This window comes from Nicotiana attenuata, chromosome 12 (assembly GCF_001879085.1).
Source record: "Nicotiana attenuata strain UT chromosome 12, NIATTr2, whole genome shotgun sequence".
NCBI lineage: Eukaryota > Viridiplantae > Streptophyta > Magnoliopsida > Solanales > Solanaceae > Nicotiana > Nicotiana attenuata.
In genome coordinates, this window is record NC_032000.1 from 4,374,553 (window position 1) to 4,399,740 (window position 25,188).

General features: G+C 39.0%; 1 protein-coding gene across 1 annotated transcript in view; it reads left to right on the forward strand.

Moving 5' to 3' along the window:
• Window positions 1–24,456, forward strand: part of LOC109235822 (heavy metal-associated isoprenylated plant protein 20-like) — a 32,778-nt gene extending 8,322 nt beyond the window's left edge. The window contains exons 3-6 of the mRNA XM_019402073.1: window positions 14,621–14,909; window positions 23,308–23,355; window positions 23,824–23,920; window positions 24,232–24,456. Of these exons, the coding sequence (XP_019257618.1) occupies window positions 14,621–14,909; window positions 23,308–23,355; window positions 23,824–23,920; window positions 24,232–24,456 (659 nt within the window). The remainder of the gene's footprint in view (window positions 1–14,620; window positions 14,910–23,307; window positions 23,356–23,823; window positions 23,921–24,231) is intronic.

The window sequence follows — 25,188 nt, forward strand, 5'->3', positions numbered from 1 at the left end:
CTTAAGTTTTCTTTTTAAACTAGGATTTGTTTAATTTTTGAGAATTAATTAGTTTAATTTTAGAGTTAAATCAGGGCTTGTCTATTTTTAATTTTGTACTTAATAAAATCTAAAAATTGAATAAGAAAAGGAAGAAAAGAAGAAAAAACAAATAAAAGAAATTGAGAATGAAAGGAATTTAAAAGATTAATAGGCTGGTGTGTGTAACTTGGGCCATTTCTAATTCCAGCCCAAGTCAAACTCCTCAGAACCCATTTCAATTCAGCCCAAACCCATAGCCAACCCGGTCCAGCACCCCCCTTCCCAAAACGACGTCGTTTGGCTCAGGTCAATCCTGGCCGTCTAGGATTGTTGATCCAACGGACGAGAACCCCCCACTCACTTAATATTTAGATGTCCGAACCATACCTACCCCCCTTCAGACCACCTAGTCCGTCTCTAACATCCCAAACCCTAGAGATTAGCCACCCTAATACCCTCCGTCAACCTCGCCGGCGGCGAGGATGCAAACCACTCCGATGAACCCCAAAATCACACCACAGATGCTCCTCCTCCTCCCCTTTCCATATCTACCTTCCATTTCTTTCGAACATTACCCAAACTGTTCGAATCCCAGAAACCCTAATTGCCTTCTCCGCCGCGCATGGCGGCGCCACCACCGAAATCACACCAAAATCGTACCCCACAGTCCCCAGCCCCCTTAAATCCCATGTACATGATTATTTCTCAAGAATCCCGGTTGGACTCCTCCAATCCCACATCTAAGGTCGGAGTTGCAGATCCAAGGGTCTGTCACTATTCAAATAGGCTCCTAAGTGATATTATATGTTTGTTTTGTTAAAGAACAGACATATAATATTATTTTAGGGCCGTATTTGAAGGCAGTCGAGCAAAAATCAAATCCGATTTGGAATGTCAAGATTCAAGCCTAGTTGGTAAGTCTTAGTATCTTCCTTCTGTTTCCTTCTTTCATTAAGTTTAGGCTAGGTTTCCGATTTGAACCTAGGATTACTGCTTAAATCTGTTCCCTGTTTGTTTTAGGTCCATTTAGTCTTCTTTATACATGTTTTAAGTCATTAAATTTTGTTAAACTACTTAGTTCGATTAGTTCGTTTTGATTAGTCAGTATTTTTGCCTATTTTTGCAATTTTGTTTGTTAGTTTAGAGTATTAGTTTCTGATTTCCCATCTTCTGCTTACATTAACTTTATGTTATTTTCAATTGTTCTTAATTTGGCTTGCTTGATATTAGTATTAATTCTATAGTTTAGTTTGGATTTTTGATACTCTTAGTTCAATTTTAGGTTTCTTTTAGTATAATTGTAGGTGTTTGGTTATAGTTGATTGTTCCAATCCCTCAGATAATTTTGACTAGGGTAAAAAGGTTTTGGGTTTAGTTTAACCAGTGTTAGTTAATTCAGGGGAGTTCAGGGGTACCTTAGGTGTTTCAGATTGGATAGAAATGCAGTAGTTGAAACTAGAATCTTCTAGAATAGGATTTTAGTTGGAATATCAATAACTTAGTACAATAACTTAGGCAACAAGCTAAAACTTTAGGGACTAATTAGTAAAAACTGAAAAATAAAAGAAGGGGCAAGGGGGTAAATGTAAAATCTAAAACTTCCCCTAGCTTTGCCTATAAAAGGCAGTCTTTACTGCCTTGTTTCACAAGTTTGGCATCTGAAAAAATCCCCCAAAAGTTTCCACAAAGTTTGAGAATCTGAAAAAAAATTCCTCAAAGGTTTCAACAAGTTTTGAGATCTGAAATTTGAATTTTAAAAATTCAAAATCCCAAATTCGAAACCTGAAGAGTGTGAAAACCTTCCTAGATCTGAAACCTTCTAAAAAAACCAAAAAAAATAACACAAAACTCCAAAAAATACTGTTACATTGAAATTTCTTAGATCGATTTCCAGTTTTAGCTGTTAATTCTACTTCCTAGCATAGATAAGCTAAAAATGACTTGAAGAGTCCTTGTGTTTTGGGTGTTGAAGTGTCAGAAGTGCTCCTGGTTTAATTTTAAGTTCATTTGGGTTTATTCAAGCTGTGTTGGTTGATTTACCGGTCCTGTTTGATTTAAAACATTTCCCGGACTGTTGAATCTGTTTCTGAGCTGCTGTTTGATCATCTGCTCACGGCTGCTGACTCTTCTCTTCTATTATATTTCATATACTTTCAGGTACATGCCTCGAATCTGATCCAATGTAGCTTCTCCAGTTGAAATTGAAACAAAGTTGATGTGATTCCTTTTGTAGATTCTATTTGTTTTAATCCTTTAGTATATGTTGTTAATTCCCTTCTCCAGTTAAGTCTTCATGTTAGTTTAATTATGGATTGTGGACTGTGACATATTCCTGTTTGATTTCAACTCTAGTGGTTTAAGTAAAAGTTCTACAAGTTCATAAATGACTACTCCTGTATACGAGTAAATGTTTACCCTTACGCTCATTATCATCTGTTTACGAATTCTAGTTTAAGTTGCTTTTCGTATGAATCTGAAATTAAATTGCAGAATGAGTTGGATAGTCTGTATTACTTTCGTTTCTACCAGCTAACAGGTGTTAGGGATAGTAAAAAATCAAAAGCATGTATCACATAGGTTATCACTGTTGGTTTGTCCATTTAAATTGAAATTTAAAGGAAGTTGATCTGTGGGTTGGATTAATGTTTATCAACGTTCAAGGTTCCAAATTAGGTGGTCAAACCCTAAATCACACGCTGATACTGATTTCGCTTAGATTGTTGCTTATCGTTTGGACTGTGAAGTCTAAGCCTGATATTGGGCCGAGTTACCTAACAAGAAGTCCAAGTTTGGACCAGTGCATCTGGAGCTCCAAATTGGGCTAGTGTCGAAGCCCAATGCTAACAGCCTCTTGTAAGAGCTGATCGCGGCTCCTCAATCGTAGGCTGAATTTAAGGCCCAGAACGCTAAGGGCCTGAAATTCCATTTTTATTAGTTCAGTCTTGCAACATAAATTTGGGCCTTCTAAGATAAGTAGCAAATTTGAATTAGAGGAGTCTTCGAATGAAGATTCTTTTGTTTGGATTTGGACTTGACCTTGGTGGCCACATTTATTTGAATATCTCAATAACATTAATAATGTTAACTAATTAGGTTTTCTAGAGATAAAGCTTAATAGAAAAACGATAGTTCTTTAGGATGGCCTTTAGAATAATTTGAGGTGCGCCGCGCCAAATAAAAACACAAATTGCGTGGCCTTATTTAAATACTTATTAAAATACTTAGAATTCGGGACGTGCCGTTTATCGAATTTTCATGGCCTCCCGCAAAGTTAATGACACGTTAGTCACTTTAGGCGCGTTCTTTAATAATCTTACCTTCCTAAATTCGGGTGTGCATTTCATGCGACCCAAATCCAAATCCCAAAACGTTGAATAAAATGTGTCGAGGATCCGGGTGCATTTCATGTGACGTGATCCAAAAATATGTTTTAAACGACCTCCAATTTCTTAAAAAATAATTACGTAAAAGCGGTAAATAATCTTAAAAATTGCACTATAGGATGACATGTTTAAAATCAGATAATTAAGCCAAATATAGCAGTTGAGCGACCGTGCTAGAACCACGGATCTCGGGAATGCCTAACACCTTCTCCCGGGTTAACAGAATTTCTTACCCGGATTTCTGGTTCGCGACTGTTAAACAGAGTCAAACCTTTTCCTCGATTCGGGATTCAAACCGGTGACTTGGGATACCATAAATCTCCCAAGTGGCGACTCTGAATCTCTTAATAAACGAATCCCGTTTCGATTGTCCTTTAACAAGAAAAACTCCTTGTATTATACCCTTCTCGAGGGTGTAGTCGAAAAAGGAGGTGTGACAGCTCTAGCGACTCTGCTGGGGACACGAACCCAGAATTTCGGTTCAGGGTTCCAGAATTCGAGCTTAGTGCAATCGTTATATTTGGCTTTATTTGATTTTTCTACATGTTCCATGCTATATGTGCTAAATGTTTTACCGCTTTGATATTTGTTGAAATTGTATATAGAAACTGTCGCGAATCCCTTCCTCTTTCTGAGTCTTCTATATCATGGAGAAGGGTGCACTTCGTGTAGCTTCTCTTCTGTTTAGAGTCTTTTCCCATTTAGAACGAGGTTTGGATAAGTTGCAAAGCCGGCGGAGCTTCTGTATCCCCGGTACGCTGCCTCCCCCTCGGCTCGAGTTGTCCGCTCGGGTAAGCCAGGTGTAGACCAATAAACCTAGGGTTTAAACCTAGAAGAACAAAACCTCATGTCGGATCCCTAGTAGGAATGTTTGTTTGCATCATGTGCATTTGACTTAGGGGACTCAATACAGGGGTTGGGTCCGTCTAGGACAGGTGACCTGAAATGAAAAGACCATCCTGATGCATCTTACGTGCTACTTGTGCGTTCATTTGCTTTGGATTTGCATGTTGACCGGCTTGTATGTAATGTGAGAAAATTGAGAAAAATAGCAGTGTTAGGGCTAAGAGAGGGTAACCACTTGTTTGGAAAAAACCGATGCCCAAATAGTACCCAAATGCTGCCGGATTTTTGAAAAAATATTTGAAAAAGAGATTGTTCATAAAATATATTTGGTTTTGACAAATTTGACCGAACTACGCGGGTTTGATTCTCACCGGGCGTGAGATACGTAGGCAACCCTCATCGGGTCCAACCTCCTTTTTGCAAAAATAGCCAAAAATACCAAAACTTTAATTTTTGTCAAAATAAGTCGGGTGACGCCATTCTTGTTTAAAATAAGCCGAATGTCCCTAAAGGGCACCGGAAGGCTGTTTTTGTAAGAACAGCCACCTTTGGTCATTTTTAAATTTTTGGCCGGTTAGCGAACACGGCCTTAAAATCTTCTTCCTCGAGGTGCTGAAAGGCCGTATTGGCAAAGTTCGGATATTTTTATGAAAATTTTAAAAAAATAGTGACAACCTTTTGAGTCAAAATAAATCTTGATTTTCCTCCTGTTAGTTTCGTTTTTGAGTCTGTTGGTTTTTATGGTAAAAATTCCGTAGGATGAGTTGTTGTAATCAAAACATTTTATCTTTATGAAAATTTGAAAATCCCAAAATGTTTCGTTATATATCCTGCAAGAACTACGCTCGGTCTGATTCACGCGGGGTCGTGATACGTAGGCAATCTCCATTGGATTCGGCCGTAACTAAATGAAAAGGGGAGAAACAAGAAAGGAATGAAGGGAAAGAGGTGAAAAACAAGAAAGGAAAGAAAAACAAAAGAGGGAAAGAAAAACAAAAAGAAAATAGGAAACCAAACAAAAGCAAACAAGAGAAAATAAAAAGGGAACAAAGGAAAGAAAAGAGCGGAAAAACAATTTTGAGGAAAGGAGCGAATAGGAACAAGGAAAAACCAAGGCAAAAGAAAAAAGAAAAGAGGGAAAAATAAGAGAGAAAAGCAAAAGAAAAGAGGGAAAAGCAAGAAACAAACAATGGAAAACACGAGGGAAGAATGAGAGGAAAGGCATGGCAAATAAAGGAAAATGAAAAGGCCGGGATGACGCATGCGACCGATCAAAAGCATAATAGGAACTGTTGACTGCCTAGGTGCATCCACTCCCCAAATGTGCGGGTACCAATATGTTAAATGCTCTAACGCTAACGTGATGGTTTCATTTTGTCATGTCATTCCAGAAAGGTGGTTGGTTTGTGGTTTGAAAGTGGTAACTCTTCTTTACAACACAAGGACAAAAGGCAATGGCAAACAACAAGAGAACTGAGTTGGTTGATACCGGTGCTCGACAATAATTGGTGGAACGGGATAATGGGTTGGTTGAAGAGGTGCGGGTGCTGAGACAACACATGACAAACATGTATCGAGCCTGGATGAATGGAAAGGCGCCACCCCCGCCACCACCAATTTTCCCGGACGCTACCCTTACCCAAACTCCCAACACAATACCAGATGATCCTCCATATTCTCCAGATACACCCGCTTATCACACTCGTCCCAACTACCCTAGTAGCTCCATCGCTCATCCTTCAGTCACTTCTTCCAGAAATTGCCCTCCTGTCACATCCATTACCCCAAATAATGAACACCCATTCAAAGCTCGTAATGCCCAATTTCACCCTCCAGAGGTTGCCCACAGGGTCCTTGATTCATACAAAAAGAGCTCCCGGGATGAGCTCCATGATAGAAATGAAAAGGTTACAGGAAGGGAAGGACGAGATGAGACGCCCAGGAAGCTGAAAAGCATAGAACTGTCCTTAAGGGAGAAGCGAAGAGTGGAAGGACAGGGTAGCATGACTCGCACAGAATTGATTGTGCCACATGACGCCCGCCTGCCCGCAGGATTCAAAGTACCAAAATTTAACTTATATGATGGGCGTGGAGACCCGGTAGCCCACCTAAGGGTCTATTGCAATGCAATGAGGATTGTTAGAGAGCAAGATGACGTGATGATGGCATATTTCAGTAAAAGCCTAACTGGGGCAGCTTTAGACTGGCATGGTCGTCAAAATGTCGATGAGTGGCTTACATTGGGCGACATGGCTTAAGACTTTGTCCGATACTTTAAATGCAAATCAAGTGTTGCCCCAGACCGCACCTCGCTATATAAGATGGAAAAGAGGCCGGAGGAAAGCTTTAATGAGTTTGGGCTCAAATGGAGGGAGCAAGCTGCTCGAGTCAGTCCCCCGATCAGCAAAGAAGAAATGGTTAAGCTTTTTCTACAGGCCCAGGGACCCACCTTCTACAGTCATCTGATCCCGGCCCTGGGAAAGCCTTTCAATGATGTGTTAAAAATGGGGGAGCTAGTGGCAGAAGGAATCAAGTCAGGCAAAATCGTGAGTTGTTCGGAAGCCATTCAGAACGTACCGGTAAGCTTGGTTGGAAGAAAGAGGAACAGAAAAGACGATCCGATAGGTTTTCCTGATCAACACTTCCAGCCTCGACATCGTCTGTGTGGTTATCCTTGTGCATTAGATGACCTTCCCCGATGCTACTTCTCTCCACAGAAATCCCAAAGTCGCACATCACAGTACCCAGCTCAAAATAATGCCCATCTACCCCCGCAAGTTCCCCAAAAACATCCCGGATCAGGTTTTCGGCCCAATCCAGCATTTAAGAATGAGAGGTTACGAAAGAAGAAAGCCTTCACTCCGTTGGGAGAATCATACGCCAGTCTGTTTCAGCGGTTAAGGACACTGGACATGTTGAAGCCGATTCAGATAAAAGTGTCGAACCCTCCTCCAAAGAAGTTCGATCCTTCTCAACAGTGCGCATACTGCTCAGGTGCCCTAGGGCATGACATAGAGAAATGTTGGAATCTGAAGAATGCAATTCAAAAGCTTATTGATGCAGGCGACATCGTCGTGCAAAATCCAGATGCAACAAACACTGGCCAAGATCCATCCCCTGTGCACAATGAGACGCATATGGTGGGTATGATTGATCGTGAGAACGAGCCGGCAGAAGAATCCCAGAAGCAGTTTGCTCAGAACAACATGATGAAGACTTGTGAAAATTCCAGCAATCTTGGTGTGAAATTAGTGGCTAAGACACCGTGCTTGGTAATTGGGAAGACGCTCCATCTCTTGGAGTTTTGGTGGTTTATGTTGTTGTCATTTCTGTTGTCCGGGTTATTTCAGGGTTGTAACCCGGATATTGTCTTGTGACTCAAACCCTTCTATCCTTTCACTTTGTCTTGTTTGTCTCGTCAGTGCTGTTTAGGTTGGTTCAAGGGTTGTAACTCTAGTCTAGTTTGCTTGTTTCGTTGTTTAAACCCTTTCGTCGTCAGTCTAATGCAATTCTCTGTTTCCCGCCATTTCTAGTTATTTTATCTAGTTCCTTTTTCCTTTTGCAATTCTTTTCATGCTGGTTCTGGTGACATGACATGCACGCATAATTCTCAGCCTGGTTTTAAAAGTCAGAAGCAATAAGACAATGTTGAAGATGTAAGGACAGTCGAGGGATTTTGAAATCTCTTCGAGCCCAAATTATGTGAAACTGGGGCAGACGGAACATAAAGAAATACTGTTGAAATGCATCATGCCACACCGGCTTAAAACCAAAGGCAAGTTTGCCCCAAGTCTACAGGGGCCGTTCATGGTACCGAGATTGTTGTCCGATGGTGCTAGGTAATTAACAAATGTAGAAGGCAAATGTGTGGATATGGTTAGTAATTCTGGTGCAATCAAAAGATGTTACGTATGTTTTTCCCATGTTTGTTTAATTGTGTAGTTTGTACTTGGCATGTTTTGGAGATTGGAATGACGAAGGCATTTTGTTCTGCTATCCAAACACTTTATCCTTTGTTACCCCTTTGAGCTTCGGTTATTTTCTTGCATACCCCTCTTTCGGAATCAATAATAAAACTCGTAAGCCCGAGCGGGGAAATAAAGTGGAGAAACAAGAGAAAAACAGTGAAAAAGGAAAAAGAAAAGAAAAAAGAAAAGAAAAGAAAAAAGAAGAGAAAAGAAGAGAAAAGGAAAAAGAAAAGAAAAAGAAGGAAAAACAAAGAAAAAAGAAGAGAAAAAAGAAAAGGAAAAAAAAAGAAGAGAAAAGAGAAAGAAAAGGAAAGAAATGAAAAGAAAGAAAGAAAAGTGGGAGAAAAAGAAAGACTGCAACAACGAAGTAATTCTAAGACATGAACTACGTTTGACTTGATTCCGAAAGGATACGTAGGCAGCCTCTCTCTGAGGTTCAGTCACACCAAATAAAAATTCAAAAGTTCCCAAGAAAGAAACTGGGGCAGAAGTTGTGGTTGTTGTGAGAAATCTGATTCCGAAAGTTGTAATTTCGAGCCCATGTTGAATTGTTTTGAGCCTTTGATACCCTTTCTTCCTAACCCTGTCCAAAAGCCTGCATTACGGTCCAAAGAAAGACCTTCCGATCAATCTTCGAGAGATGCCGAGTCCAGCGAGTAGAGGTGAACCATATCAGGGGCAACACTCCGGTCCAAACAAGGGAAATGAAGAATGAGAGAGTCTTGATGATAAATGCCCTCACGGGCAACATAAGGCAAAGTAAGTTGAGAGAAATCAAAAATGAGAGAGTCTTATTGGTGAAAACCTTCACGAGCACCTTGAGGCGACTGTAAGTTGAGAGAAAGAACAAAATGAGAGAGGCTTGATGGTGAAAACCCTTCGGGCACTACAAGTCGAATAAGGATTGTGAATCAGATTGGATAAGCGGAGCATTGAAGCCCAGTTTCATGGTGAAAAGGTACAACAAGAGCTGAACATCAGATTTTGCTTGACAAAATATCTACAGGTGCATGTCATGGTCATTAGAATTGGTATCCACACCTGATAGGTTTCTACTTCGTAGTTTTCTTGTTAGGAATCATCTCTTTCCTTTCCTTCACTCTGTTCCTTTTGTTTCATTTACTTCCTCCTCTTGAGTCTGTGTGGTGAAAACAAGTGAGAAATGACTTCAAAATCTGCCACCAAGCTTTCCAATTGAACAAAACGGGATCTGGTGAACACATCAAAGCGTTAAGTCAGGAATGAACAACAAACGCACTGAGCTGGTAACAGTCAACATGCCTTGGGATTCGTGTAAAATACAAGGGTTTGGTACATATCAATTCATGAACAATGAAACAAGATGGAGGGTGCTTGGTGAACGGATCAAAGGCATTTTTTGTGAAAAGATTGACAAAAAGGGTGGTGAACCAGTGACAAGCGAGGTATTCCAAGCAGAAATCAAAGTTATTATTGGAGTATGGCAAGTGAAGGAGCAATAGATCTCGAGGCCAAGGCCATTGATTCAAATCAGGAAAGAACAACATGCGCGCTGAGTTGGTAATAATTAATATGCTTGGGAGTCCAGGTGAAACACAAAGGTTTGGTAAATGTCGGTACGAGCGGTGCAACAGATAAAGGGTATTGGGCCTGAACGAGAAGAGGTGTTTTCCGGGTCAAGGCTTACAAAGGAAGTGGTTAGTCAAGGAATGAGCAGGGTCGTCGAATGGAAACCAAAATGAAGGAGCAACAGACCTCAAGGCCGAAGCCAGTGGTTAAGTCAAGAAAGAACAGCGTATACACTGAGTGGGGGTAATGGACGTGCTTTGGGGTTCATGCGAGACACAAAGGTTGGGTAGATGCCAGTTCATGAGCAATGCAACAGATAGAGGGTGTTGGGTCTGAATGGAGAAGAGGTATTTTCAAGGGTAAAGATGACAGAGGAAAGTGGTTAGTCACCAAACAAGCAAGGTCTTCAAATGGAATCAGCGATCATGGGAAGAAAAGGAGAAATCACCCTCAGAGTTCAAGGCCACAAACCAACCACCACATTTTTAAAACTGACAAAAATTTTCTTTGATTGAAACAGGGGCAGAAAGTTTTCGTTGGTTTCGGAGAAACCCTCCTTAGGGAAAAGCAAGCACCAAAACAGGTATGACGAGAAATTTTCAGGACCCTCTTGGAAAATGGGACTAGGTTTTCAAAACAATCATGAATAGCATAATTTAGCACAAATGTTGTCTAAGATAGGATTCAATTAGGAGTGTCAAGACCCTCCTGAATGATGGGACACAGTTTTAACACCTCGTTTAGGCAACGAGATATTGTTCAGCCGTAGAATTGGCACACTTAAGATGAGACTCGAGTTTTGATTTTTCAGGACCCTCCTGGATAATGGGACGTAGCTTTAAAGTTTGTTTAGATAACAATATATAGTGGGAGTCATACCTTCAGTAGATATAACTTAGGTTAAAACTATCTTTTAACTAGAAGTTGTCAGGACCCACCTGGATAATGGGGAGTAGTTTAAGACCTTTTAGACAATTAATGTAGTGGGGGTAATACCTCTAGAGGATAGAACTTAGGTTCATAATTATTAGAAGTTGCCAGGACCTCCCTGGATAATAGGACTTAGCTTTCAAATTCTTGTAATAGTTGGTAGAATAATTCAGTTTAACACTTACCCATGTACCCAGCTACCAAACTGGGGCAGAAAATTTTCTTTATTTTTGTCTATTTTGTTGCAGTCAGGAGCCCACCTGGAGAACAAGGGTAATACTTTCAAGTTCAGCAATCAGGAGCCCGACCTGGAGGAACAAGGGTAATACGTTTCAAGCGNGAGTTATCAGGACCTTCTTGGATAGTAGGATTTGGCTTTCACATTCTTGGTAGAATAATTCAGTTTAATACTCACATCTGTACCCAGTCACCAAACTGGGGCAGAAAATTTTGTTTGTTTATTTTGTTGCAGTCAGGAGCCCACCTGGAGAACAAGGGAATACTTTTCAAGTTCAGCAATCAGGAGCCCACCTGGAGAACAAGGGAATGCTTTTCAAGTTTCAGCAGTCAGGAGCCCACCTGGAGAATAAGGGAAGTACAATTCAAATTTTAGCTTTTAATATTTGATAACATGCTGTACCCAGCCACCAAACTGGGGCAGAAAATTTTCTTTGTTTGTTTATTTTGTTGCAGTCAGGAGCCCACCTGGAGAACAAGGGAATACTGTTCAAGTTCAACAATCAGGAGCCCGACAGGAGAACAAGGGAATACTTTTCAAGCTTCAGCAATCAGGCGCCCACCTGGAGAACAAGGGAAGTACAATTCAAATTTTAGCTTTTAATTTTTATTATTTGATAACATGCTGTGCCCAGCCACCAAACTGGGGCAGAAAATTTTCTTTGTTTGTTTTGTTGCAGTCAGGAGCCCACCTGGAGAACAAGGGAATACTTTCCAAGCGTTGCAGTCAGGAGCCCACCTGGAGAACAAGGGAATACTTTTCAAGCGTCAGCAATCAGGAGCCCGCCTGGAGAATAGAAGCATATATTTCAAATTTCAGCAGTCAAGCATCACTCGGAGGAATGGCAAAACATCTCCGATCATAATGCAAAGGCAACAACAAGAGTTCCATCGGAAGGATACAAGTTCAAGGCGACAAGAACACAAGAGCAAGTTTGAAGGCATAGATAGGACCTGTTTTGTAATTCGTAGCTTAGACTAGCTTCTTTTTATTTTGACACGGTGTAATAAGGAGGTCAGGAAGCAGTAGCAACAACAACAGCAGTGAAAGTCACAGCTCCTGGTAGTCCCAGCTACCAAACCTTCCCGAACTACACTGACCTGATTCCTTTTTAGCCAAGGATATGTAGGCAACCTTTGAAGCAGGGTTCGGTCAGACGATTTTCAAAAATGCTTCACACGGAGTATTCGAATGGGCAAAAATACGCTCGTTTCCGCTCAACTTTCTTGCCACGAAAAAACTCTTCGTGTTTCCGAGCAAAAGAGGGGCAGCTGTTGAGCACGTTGATTGTTTTGGCCCCTTATATGAATTACAATCATTAAACTTCAAAATAAAATAATTTCTTTTAGTTATTTACAATTTTTGTGGATTTTTGTGGGCATTTTATGCAATTTTTAGTTGTTGGCATTCTTAATTAATGAAAAAACCACAAAATATATCTGGCCATTTATGTATGCATTTTTAATTTAACAATAAAATTCATTAAAAAAATACAAAAATAACGGCATTTGCATTCGCTTATTTAGTGGTTAGTTTACATTTTTTTAGATTAATTAATTTTATTAGGATTTTAACAAAAAATACAAAAATCCAAATTGGTATTTTAATTAACTAGGTGTTTTGATTGTTATAATTAGACTTAATATGATTGGGTAGGTTTTTAGTTTTTAGTAATTAATTTAGGGTTTTTTAGTTAAGTTTTTGAAAAAAAAGAAAAAAAAGAAAAGGAAAAAGAATTTTGGTAATTTGTTGAAAATAGGAATAGACTGAAGAGAAGAAGAAATTGGCCAGTCTCGTTTAAACTTGATCAGGCCCACGATCGAACCCCCTTTTTTTCTAACTGCCCGGCCACGCCCAACTCCACACCCCTAACCCGGTCCCAGTCCCCCCCCCCCCCAACCCCACCCAAAACGACGCCGTTTGGCTCGGATCAATCCTGGCCGTCTAGGATTATTGATCCAACGGACGAGAACCCCCCATCACTTAATATTTAAATGTCCGAACCATACCCACCCCCCTTCAGACCCCCTAGTCCGTCTCTTACATCCCAAACCCTAGAGATTAGCCGCCCTAATACATGAACCCCAAAATCACACCACAGAAATACCAGCAATTTTTCAAAGTTCAAAAAATGCACCCGTGGCCTATCCAAAACTCACCCGAGCCTTCGGGGCTCCAAACCAAATGTACACACAACCTCAAAAACATCCTACGGACTTATTCGCGCGATCAAATCGCCAAAATAACATCATAAACATCGAATTACACCTCAAAATTCATGAATTCTTTCAAACTTCATAAAACATCAAATTTTCCAATTTAGGTCCGAAGCACGCCAAACGACGTCCGTTTTTCATCAAATTTCAGAGAAACATCTTAAATCATATATAAGACCTGTACCGGGCGCCGGAACCAAAATACGGGCCTGATACTAACATGTTCTAATCAAATTTCATTTCAAATTTCCTTAAACAATTTCAGAAAACAATTTCTTTCAAAAATTCATTTCTCGGGCTTGGGACCACGAAATTCGATTCCGGGCATACGCCCAAGTCCCATATTTTCCTACGGACCCTCCGGGACCGTCAAATCACGGGTCCGGGTCCGTTTACCCAAAACGTTGACCATGGTCAAATTTATTCATTTTAACATCAAACTCAGCATTTTTCACAAAATTTCATATTTAAGCTTTCCGGCTACGCGCCCGGACTGCGCACGCAAATCGAGGCGACTTTAAATGAGGTTTTCAAGGCCTCGGAGATACAGAATTCAATTAAATAGGTGATGACCCTTTGGGTCGTCACATAATTATAGTAAAACTTGAGTAGGGAGGGTACTATAGTTTCATATAGTGTATAGGAATGTAAAAATCTCTTTTGGAAACAGCCTTTCTCCCCTCGGGTAGGGGTAAGGTTTGCGTACACACTACCCTCCCCAGACCCCACTAGTGGAATTTCACTGGGTCGTTATTACTGTTGTAGCCTTTTATGTATCCTTCTTTATAATGTGATTGTTAGTCTCAAAATTATCTTGAAAATGAGGATTAAATTATTTCCAGTTTTTACTTTTTCACCCATCAACTTTTTTTATTACTATTATTTTGGTGCTACACACACACATCTTTCATAAATGCACCTTGTGTTCTCAACAAACAAAATTAAATAGACATATCTAATAAGAAAAAAATAAACAATATATAGGCCCTTTTATTTATAATCACAAACCTGCTTTTTCATATTTATTATAGGCTGCTTCTTATGATAGCTACAATGTCCTTATCTTATCATATTAATTCTACTCACTCTCCATGTTAATTTACTGTTATGTTGTTCGGACTCTTCAAAAATATTACTGGGTGAATGTCAGATCCTTCTAAAGCGGTACATTTTTGAAAGATTCCGACATGAATACGGCAACATTAATTTTTGAAGAATCCGAGCGAAATATATATCTATCAACTGCTTGTGGGAGTCAATTGATACCCCTTTGCTAGAAAATTATGTGTTGTTAGATGTAAAAAAAAATTATGCACATATATTATATATTGAATCCCCTTAACTTTTTCGTATGTTTAATTTTTTTATATTTTGACATCCTTAGCGAAAATTTCTGATTCCACCACCTTCCAATACATGATTCCCATTTAGATTGAAACTTATTTTTTCTTCTATGTTTCTATCTTTTAGGTGTGAAATCAGTGGAAATAAACAGAAAAGATAGCAGGGTGACAGTGACTGGTTATGTAGAAAAAAACAAGGTGTTAAAGAAAGTACAGAAAACTGGAAAGAAAGCTGAAATCTGGCCATATGTTAAATATAATTTAGTATCAAATCCTTATGCTGTTGGAGTATATGATAAGAAGGCACCTTCTGGTTATGTCACGATTGATCCTCAAGCTCTTCAAATTCCAAATACACCTTCTGAGATATTCACTTCTATGTTTAGTGATGAAAACCCTAATGCTTGTTCAATTATGTATAATTTGTATTGGAAAATTAGTACAATATACTTGGTAAAAAAAAAGGGATTATTACACAGATAACCGGCCATATTCAATGTTTACCTTTTCTAGACGGTATACATGGATTATATAATGATTATACACGTATATTCATTTATTATACATGAATTATACATCAGCTGGCTATTTTTAGTTTAAAAGATTAGGTAGGCAGTTATTTGGGTTAATTCTTAAAAAAAGAAACATGGAAGTTGAATAGGTATCTTAATCTCAAGTGTCACTACAAGAAAAAAGGCATTTAGCGAGGGGAAATCTGGTCGCTAAATGTCCTAATGCGATCCTTATTGGTCAAATACAACCAGATCCGGTCGTCACCGATTGCTAAAAGCTCAGACATCAAAACTACATTCCGATGCAAAACTTTCGTATCCTGTGTTTAAATAAATAAATGAATGCAACACTTGTATATCTCATACACGTATTTCTCACTTAACCATATATATATTCTCACTTAATTTTTATCCGCTCAAGCATATACAATCATATATGAGTAATTTGATATTCTAAGGCTAAGTTAGGAGTATGTATAAATCTAGATGAGCTAGGGACATTGCAACATATGTCTAGGTTGACAAGATCCACCTAGGAGTCAAAAAATTCAAGCAATTTTAGGTCATATCTCATATGCATGCATGGATAACTAATAGTCGGCAATATACCTCTTTTGAGATTTCTCTTATGGCATGTTAGTCATTAAATTCGAAAAATGTATATTTTAGCCTCTTCCAAAAATAGTATATATATATATATATATATATATATATATATATATATATATATATATATATAGCTTCGGCCGACCGATCAATGTTGTATTTTGCCCTCTAAATTCGGGAGAAATTCAAAAAGGAAAACTTACACAAATGTCCCAAATAAATCTCAACTTACCAACCTCTAGCCATTAGTCATAGACTTACCAAAACTAGCCAACAAAAATTGAAAAACCAAATAATAGGGTTCTTTCTCTCAAAGAATCACATGCAAAAATCACCTTCCATATTTTTAAGAGTCATTAGCAACATTAGCTACAAGACGGAAAGGAAATTTCATGGACGGGGTAGCAAATAAGGTGATGAAATACAAAAATCTATACAATATTCCAAAAATTTAAACAAAAAAGGAACTTTTTCAATGGGTATAGTTGAAATTCATTGAAAATATATAGATAAGTCAATATACAAAATTTGAGGAAGATTGGAGGTGATTTGGACTGTTTTTGCATCAAAAATTCGTAATTAAATCGAGTTCAAAAAAGTCTTCTGCAACACATGTATCAAACATGTATCACGCATGTATCTCACACACAGGTATACATGGATATACACAGTTGATACAAATATGATACATATGTGATACGTAAATGATACACAGTGTGATACACATATCATTTTTTTCATGTTCAGCTTTTACTTCGAATTTTCAATTCAAACCACCTCAAAACTTCACCAAATCATCCCAAAACTGAGATTCAAGTTCCTTAAGTTGTGTCCAATCTATTCTAATAACACCCACTCAAAACAAAGCAAAAATTTGATATTTTTTTGCTACAAATAGCTAATTGGCTAATTTGGCTAATATTAGTAATATTTTATCTGTTGGCCAATTTTTGTAATGAGCTACTTATAAATGGACATAGCTGGTAATTTCACATTCAAAAATAGCCAGATTTACAAGTGGTCGTTCAAAAATAGCCCAGTTTCAAAAGTAATCGAAATTTAGCCACTTTTCATGTAAAGATAAATCTGAGCGAAAACACTATTCAAAACCCGAAAAATACGCCAGTATATTATGCAGGAGTTCCAGCATAAGTATACTTGAACTCCAGCATATTATACTGGAGTTCCAGGATAAGTATGCTGGAACTCCAGCATAATATGATGGAGTTACAGCATAAGTACACTAGAACTCCAGCATAATATGATGGAGTTACAGCATAAGTACACTAGAACTCCAGCATAATATACTGGAGTTCCAGCAAAGTATACCGGTCCAGTATAATATGCTGGAAGTTCATGCACAAGTGATCGAATCTCCAGTATATTATGCTAAAACTTTCCGTGTGTTGGAGTTCCAATATAATATGCTGGAAGTTCATACACAGGTGCACCGAACTCCAGTACATTGTGCTGGACCGGTCTCTGTTGCAGCAAAATAGTAGCTATTTTTATTGATTTGGTAAGCGCTGGCTATTTTTGAATGACCAGTCCGAAAACTGGCCAGACCGTGCTATTTTAACTTTTCGATCATGTTCAATGTAATTGGGCCTCAAAAGGCCGATGCTATAATTGGGCTGTTGACCCACTTGCCTTCCTTATCACTAATAAAAACGCAAAATTTTAACCAAATTCATCGGAAATTGGCACGTCGAAAATATTTTTGATGGACTTTTCGTCGAAAATTCCTTCCCAACGAGCTAATTTCTTTCGTAATTCGTGTTTGTTATTTGTGTCAAGTTCTTAATTTTGGATACTCTTATGAAATTCTTTCTTTTCTCTTTAACTATGACTAATGGTGGCAAAATGATTAAAAGAAAACAGTTATTCACACATATTATCAATTAAATAATAAATTTTTTGAAAAGTGGTCAAATATGGATAAAAACCATATTATCCATTTAGAAAATAGATAACTAATGGTTTAATTTTTACATTCGTAAAGCGTCAAATTAGGAGTTTCTTAAATTTGGGAGACTAGGAATTCTCCCAAAAGTGATCGTATTCAAGAAGCCATAGAATAATATGAATATCCATATTACCCGTTTTTATCCGTATTAAATGAGTCAGGTCGAATAATAAATCCATTTTTTACATTATGACCTACCCATATCCGACCCTACCCACCCGTTTGCCACCCCTACCTATGAACTTCCAACTTAGAAAGATTACTGATGATAGGCTATAATTGCATATTTTAGTCGCTTATTACACTCGAATTTACTGCACTTTAATTGAGTTTGCCCTTTAATCGCTAGTGTTTTGCACTAATTGTGTGTTTTATGCCTTATAGGAGTGATTCCGAGCTATATAGATGTTATAGAATGAATTCAAGTGATTTGGAGCTTTGAAGTCTGAGTAAAAGCTCAAGGAATTAAGCCGGGATCGTATTCGGGGATCAACGGATGATAAAACAACAAAACGAAGACTCGAGTAGGCATATTGCGCACTGTCTAGTAAAATGCATATAACTTTTTGCTCCGAACTCCATTTGGGCTCCACAATATATGGTTGGAAAGCTAATTCAAAGGGCTACAACTTTCATGTTTTACGTTTTTCCAAATTCGGAACGGAACAGGGTGAAAAACGAGCAGACGCGAGAAGGACGTGCGAAGTCGCGCATAGTTCGCGCGCTAAAAAGATTGAGGCAGAAAGGTGCGCGAAGACCGCGCGAAGTCGCGCGTCTGACCCGGGAAAAGTGTCCTTTTTCATATTAGAGAAGGTATAATTGTTTGGGCCTAACCCTACTTGGTATATATACACGGGAGGACGCCACTTTTAGGGGATCGAACATATTTTGGAGGAGAATTTACGTGGAAGAACACACACCACGCTTAGGTTGGACATAGATTCGACCTAAGGAGGCAAGAACACATTAGGAGCAAGGCGGAGAATTCTTCTACGAGTTTTTTCTTCCTCTTCCTATTTTCCATTGTTGTTATGACTTTTAGTATTGTAGTTTTACTTACTATTATGAATAGCTAATTTGTTATCTAGAGTTTGATAGAACCTTTTGTAGGATAAATTCTTGTTATGTTTTTATATAATTGAGCCATAGCTTTTCTCTATTTGTTCAACTACGTTTATAGATTGAAGAGCTCTCAATTAGCTGTGCCTATTTAGTATGCATAACTTGGGAGAGAGTGCATATTTAGGTAATTGTTGAACAACACCACTCCCAGAGTATATGAGGGATCAATAACCGAGGGTTTAAAGGTGGGATTAGGGATAACGAAGCCTTGGATGCAATCTGAAGTGAGCTGTATTAAAAGCCAGCTAGCGTAACTCGGGAGAGTGCGTCTAGTAAATTGTCGTAATTACTCGGGAGAGATTTACGGTAATAAGAGTGCTCATGATCGGTAGAGAATACTTAGACGAAATTATAGAAGACATAGCGGGAAGGATTCCGAAAATAGGGAAAATCATAACTCTAGACCTCCTTAATCTTTTCTCTAACCCTCAGTATCGTTAGTTGTTAATTTACTATTTTAATTTGTTATTTAAGTAGTTAAACACAAGAATCTTAATATCTATAAGTTAGGAATTGTTCAAGCTTGTCTTCTTGGTGATAGTGAACAGCTATAGCTAAACCTTAGTTCTCTGTGGAATTCGACTCCGGACTTGTAAACCGAATTATATTTGCAGCGATCGCTTAATCTTTTTTATAAGGCATAATTGGACGTGATCAATTACTAGTGTGTCAATTTACCCTCCTAACGATTTCAACCTCCATCTCTACAGGTTAATGGTTCAACATAATTCTTTACAATTTTAATAGGAGAAAATGATCCTGCAAAGATATTCTATATCTTATCTTCAGATCTCTTATATGTTCTTAGAAGATTTGATATATAACTAAAACAAAAATTGTAATAAATCACCAAACCGATGAGTGATTTTCAAAAGACTTTTTTTTCGATGCGTAAGAATTGATAGTATATTAATGATCATAAAAAGGTATTGTGGAATAACTGAGATTTCTTTGTGGGGCGCATATTTCCCTTTAGTGAGTCGATTTGTGTAACGACCCGACTGGTCGTTTTGAGCAATTTCGTTCGGTTCGGCAGGTTGAGGTCACGAGTAGCTTCATATTATGTGTATTGGCTTGCATGCATGGTTGGATTCCGTTTCCGGATGATTTAGAGTCAAATTGGAAGAAGGAAACTAGTTTTGGAAGTTTAAACGGTAAAAATTTGACCAGAATTCGACTTTGAGTAAACGGCCCAGGAATGGGTTGTGGGTGGTCTCAACAGCTTCGTATGGTGATTTTGGACTTAGGCGCGTCCGGATTCTGATTTGGAGGTCCGTAGGATAAATTAAGGCGTTTCGGCGAAAGTTGGAAAAGTGAAGTTTGGAAAATAGAGAAGTTTGACCCATAGTTGACTTTTGTGATATCGGGGTCAGAATGCGATTCCGAGAGTTGGAACAGCTCCGTTATGTCATTTTGGACTTGTCAGCAAAATTTGGCGTCATTCCGGATTGATTTGATAGGTTTCGGCACGAGTTGTGGAAGTTGGAAGTTTTGAAAGTTCCTAAGTTCGATTCATGGTATGTTTCGTTGTTCCGAAGTTGTTTGAAGTGATTTGAGACCTCGAGCGAGTCCGTGTTAGGTTATATGACATGTTTGTGTGTTTAGACGGGGTCCCGGGAGCCTCGGGTGTGCTCCGGGTGGGCTATGGGTCATATTCGCATTGTTTGGACTCCTATTTTCTGCTTCTGGTATTTCTTCTCCGCGATCGCGAACAGCCTTTCGCGTTCACAATGTGTTGCTGCTGGCTACCTCGAAATCCTTCTTCGCGTTCGCATTCATCCTCTCGCATTCGCGAAGTTCTTCCCTTTCCCTTCTTCGCGTTCGCTTCCGTCCCATCGCATTTGCGTAATAGAAAATGGGAGATGGGCACTGCTGGTCATTTACTCTTCGCGTTCGCGTCGTTCTTCCCGCGTTCGCGTAAGTTCCGCTTCTTCTTCTACGCGTTCGCGGCCCTTTGCTCGTGTTCGCGTAGGGCCATCCTGGCAGCCTTCATTTTTCTTCTTCGCGAACGCGTGCATCCTTCTGCGATCGCGATGCTTTATGACCTGGGCAAAATAAATAGTACTCTATTCCGAGCGTTTGCCATTTTCACCATTTTTGGAGTTCTAGAGCTCGATTTTGGGCGATTCCTTGTGGGTTTTTCAAGTAAATTGATTGGATAAGTGTTCTTCACCTAGAATTGATTATATTCCATGATTTTATCTTCATTTTTATCATTTAATTTGTGATTTGGGTTGTGGAAAATGTTGGTTTTTGAAGAAAAATCCTAAAATAAAAAATCACGATTTGAGGGGCAAAATGGTATCGGAATTTGATAAATTTTGTATGGTTAAACTCGTATCGGAATGAGTATTCAATTTTTGTAAAATTTACCGGGCTCCGAGGTGCGGGCCCGGAGGTCGACTTTTTGACCGATTTTTGGATTTTATTAAAGATTGAGACTTTATGATCCGGAATAGTTTCTTATGTGTTTTATTTGTGCTTTGAGGTTAATTTGGTTAGATTTGAGCCGTCCGGAGGTCTCTTCACCCGAGAAGTGCATTTTAGAGTATCGGTTTGTCGTCTTTGAGGTAAGTGTCTTGCCTAACCTTGTGTGGGGGACTTCGCCTTAGGATTGAGTCTTCTATGCTAATTGTAGCCCGTGCACGTGAGGTGACGAGTGTGTGGTCGGACTTATTTTTTTGTGGGAAATTTGCCTTTAGGGTTTTTAGGTCTATATATTCATTAAGTGAGAATTTTTCCGATATGATTGAGCTTCCTAATTGTTTGTTTTACCTCTATATGCTCTAAATGATGTTGTTAGCTTTCCTCTAATCCTTACTTGTTACTTGACCCTTGTTGCCTTAATTGAAGTGATTGCCTCCCTTATTGTTTTGATACTTCTTGATTGTGAGTTCCTCTATGACTTCGTGCAAATATGTTGCATGTCCAATTGTTGTGGTTACTGGTGTAGTTATCTCGTATTTATTATGTCTTGTTGTTTTGTTAAGGTTATTATGCTTCTTGGTTTTTCGTGATCCTTATTATGTACTATTTATGCTTATATTGACGATTATTCATATTGGACAAGACTTATGATATTCTCTTGGTAATTGATCATTGTTGAGTATTGATTCAAGTTTAGATCCATATTGCGAAGCTAATTGTTGAAACAAGATTGGTTATTGTTGATTCCCTTGCCGGGATGTGATTGTTTCTATAGTTGATTCCCTTGCCGGGATGTGATTGTTTCTATTGTTGATTCCCTTGTCGGGATGTTATTCTTTCTATTGTTGATTCCCTTGCTGGGATGTTGTTGCTTTTACTGTTTGGGTGAGGAAAGAGTGATAAAGCACGAAGGGTGATGCCGTGCACATTTACATTTATATTGATGCATATGGTGAGGAAAGAGAGATAAAGCACGAAGGGTGATGCCGTGCACATTTACATTTATATTATTCATATGGTGAGGAAGAGTGATAAAGCACGAAGGGTGATGCCGTGCACATTTAAATTTATATTGATGCATATGGTGAGGAAGAGAGATAAATCACGAAGGGTGATGCCGTGCACATTTATATGATTCATATGGTGAGGAAGAGTGATAAAGCACGAAGGGTGATGCCGTGCACACTATTATTGATTGCATGGTGAGGATTAAGAGTTAAAGCACGAAGGGTGATGCCGTGCACTTTCTGTTGTTGTGTTTATTTGTTGTTATCAATTCAAGTGTTTTAACTGTTTAAATTCCTTTATTACTGTGATCCTTTGTGTTGGAACCTACAGTGATTTCAATACCTCGCCGTATTTATATTTATACATTCTAATACTTCAAACTTCAATAATTGTCACGTCTTTAATTTAATTAGTTTCTCAATTATATTCCCTTAAACCGCTTGAGGTTGTATTTTACTTAAAAGGGAATTTCTACTAAGTTTTAAGTTATTAACTCCCATGTTAAAGGTAATAATTCATTCGATGTTGTATTTCAATTGAAAAGGGGAACTTTCTTTACTCAAATAATTTCTAAAAATAACTTCATCTTTTCTCGCTGGTTTTCCTAATTAGTTTAGAAATTATAATTTACTTATATTATGTAAATGAGACTTCTTGAACATCTTGAGTGCGTTTGTATGGACATTATGTATTGTATAGCATGTGGATTTTGTTGTTAAAAGTGAGATGGAAAATATGAGGGCACAAGGTGCCATATGTGCTGAAGGTTCGGAAGTTGAGATTATGATATGAGAAACCGAGGATTGAGATGGTCGGGGTTGTGTATTAGACATGATGTGATTGATTGAGTTGGCATTGCCTACCTATTTGAATACATTCTTACTAGTCTTTGTTCATGTTATGTCAGTGTTGATTTACTTGGTTATCGTTCATTACTACTCGTGTTCTCCCTTTATTGTTCCTACTATTTGTATTTTGATTTCTCTCCGCTGTTGACATTACCTCGTTATCTTTATCTCGATATTTTATTATCATATCCTGTTCATTTCATTGACCAGTAGGTATCTTGACCGTTCCTGGTCACTACCCCACCGAGATTAGTCTTGATACTTACTGGGCACCACCGTGGTGTGCTCATGCTACACTTCTGTACAATTTTGTGTACATATCCAGGTATTCGATCAATATTAGCTATACGGGTCGTCGCGGTGGAGACTCACGGTAACCTGTTGCTGCGTTCGCAGGCCTCGGAGTCACCTTCGTTTGTATTTACATTCCATTGATTCCTTCTCATTCTGGAACAGTGCTGTATTTATTTTGTATGACTACTCTTAGAAAGGCTTATGACTTGTACCACCGGTTTTGGGAATTGTGACTTATTGAGAGTTATTTAATTTGAAGCTAGTAAATGTTAATGTTAGGTGCCATCACGACTCCTTCAGAGGGATTTTGGGTCGTGATAAGTTGGTATCAGAGCTCTAGGTTCATAGGTGCTACGAGTCATAAGCAGGTTTAGTAGAGTCTGGCAGATCGGTACGGAGACGTCTGTACTTATCTTCGAGGGGCTACAGAACTGTTAGGAAATTCCACTTCTTTCATTCCTTATTGTGCGATATTGATTCAGCTCGAAGTATATAACTTATGTTCCTTTACATCCACTCGTGTATAATATTACGCTCTCAGTGTCAGCTATGCGCCAGTGGCTCGTAATGCTACAGACGGGCTACGACGGGGTCGGGGATGTTCAGCATTGTCTCAACGTATCGTCCAGACTGAAGATGCAGAGGTATTGAGAGACTACTCAGTTGTTCATATGGAGGTGCAGCGGTTCCCGGCAGCTGATTTATGAGTGCGAGCTGGGAAGGTTAGTTTTGCGGATCATCAGATGTTGTTTTCTATGGCTTCGCTCCAAGTGGAGGAGTCCATTAGCGGCATTCAGATTGCAGAGTCAGATTTACACCAGTTGTGGCCTGGGTTATGCGTGTATGTGGTATTGGTGGGTTCCCAAATGTTGTGTATGACCAAGGTTTGAGATCTTGTACTAGATGATGTTGGGGCTTACAGTATTTCTACGTCAATAATGGATCTACATTTCAGCATCAAGGGGAGTCAGAAGAACAATTTCAGATTCACAGAAGGCCTATTCAGCGTGGGTATCATGGTTGCGGCAGAACAGGGTGCTTCAGAGGTAATGCGGTGGCTTATGAGCTTCTGGGCCATGTGGTATGTGTTAAGATCATCTGTATTTGGGCCTTGACTGGGATTATTGCATATCGACTATCTGAAGGAATGGGTCAATTCAGTAGTGTTGGGCCAGCATAGCAATGGAAGTAATGGGTCCTTTTGAATGGTAATTCTCTACTGGCATTCGTGGCAACACTCTTGGATTGGACGGTTTGTGCGACTCGGTTGAGTTGGGGAGGTGCAGTTCTGATGGCTTAGTTGCGTGCAGACGGATCTCGGAGGGAATCTCGATGGTTTGACTACGGCTTGAGTCGGGTGTCTACTATGGGCATAAAGAATATGTGGTACATTGCGGTTTCTCCTCAATCGGTATCTGAAACTAATAGAGTGTTGGTGTTATTGGCTATCATATTTGAAGAGTGTGCATTTTGGAAAGGACCTTGAGTTTTGGTTTGCAGTGCGTGGCTGGTAGCATGGTGATTAGTGGGGAGGCTTTCGAGCTTCATGTTTTGTTACGCGGCCGGGAATCTTATATGGGTGCTTAGACAGGATGATGGAAGGTGAGTGATGTGTTAACCATTTTTATTTGCATAGTTGAGTCCCGGTATGGAAATTTTAGTGTTCCTGAGGTTTTGGGACTAGGTGTCCCCATATGTGGGCTATTTCTTGTTAGTGGATTGTGAAAAAATATTGAGAATGGGGTAATTAATAGCATGTATTATCGATGGGTTGCTATTGATTTTTGAAGAATATTTACCTAATTGGGAAGGATCAGGATTTGGTTTGGTCCTATTTGGAAGATCAGCGAGAATATGTAATTTGTATCAGGTCGAGTTTGTGTACTCCTGTGAATTGTCATTATGGTTATGT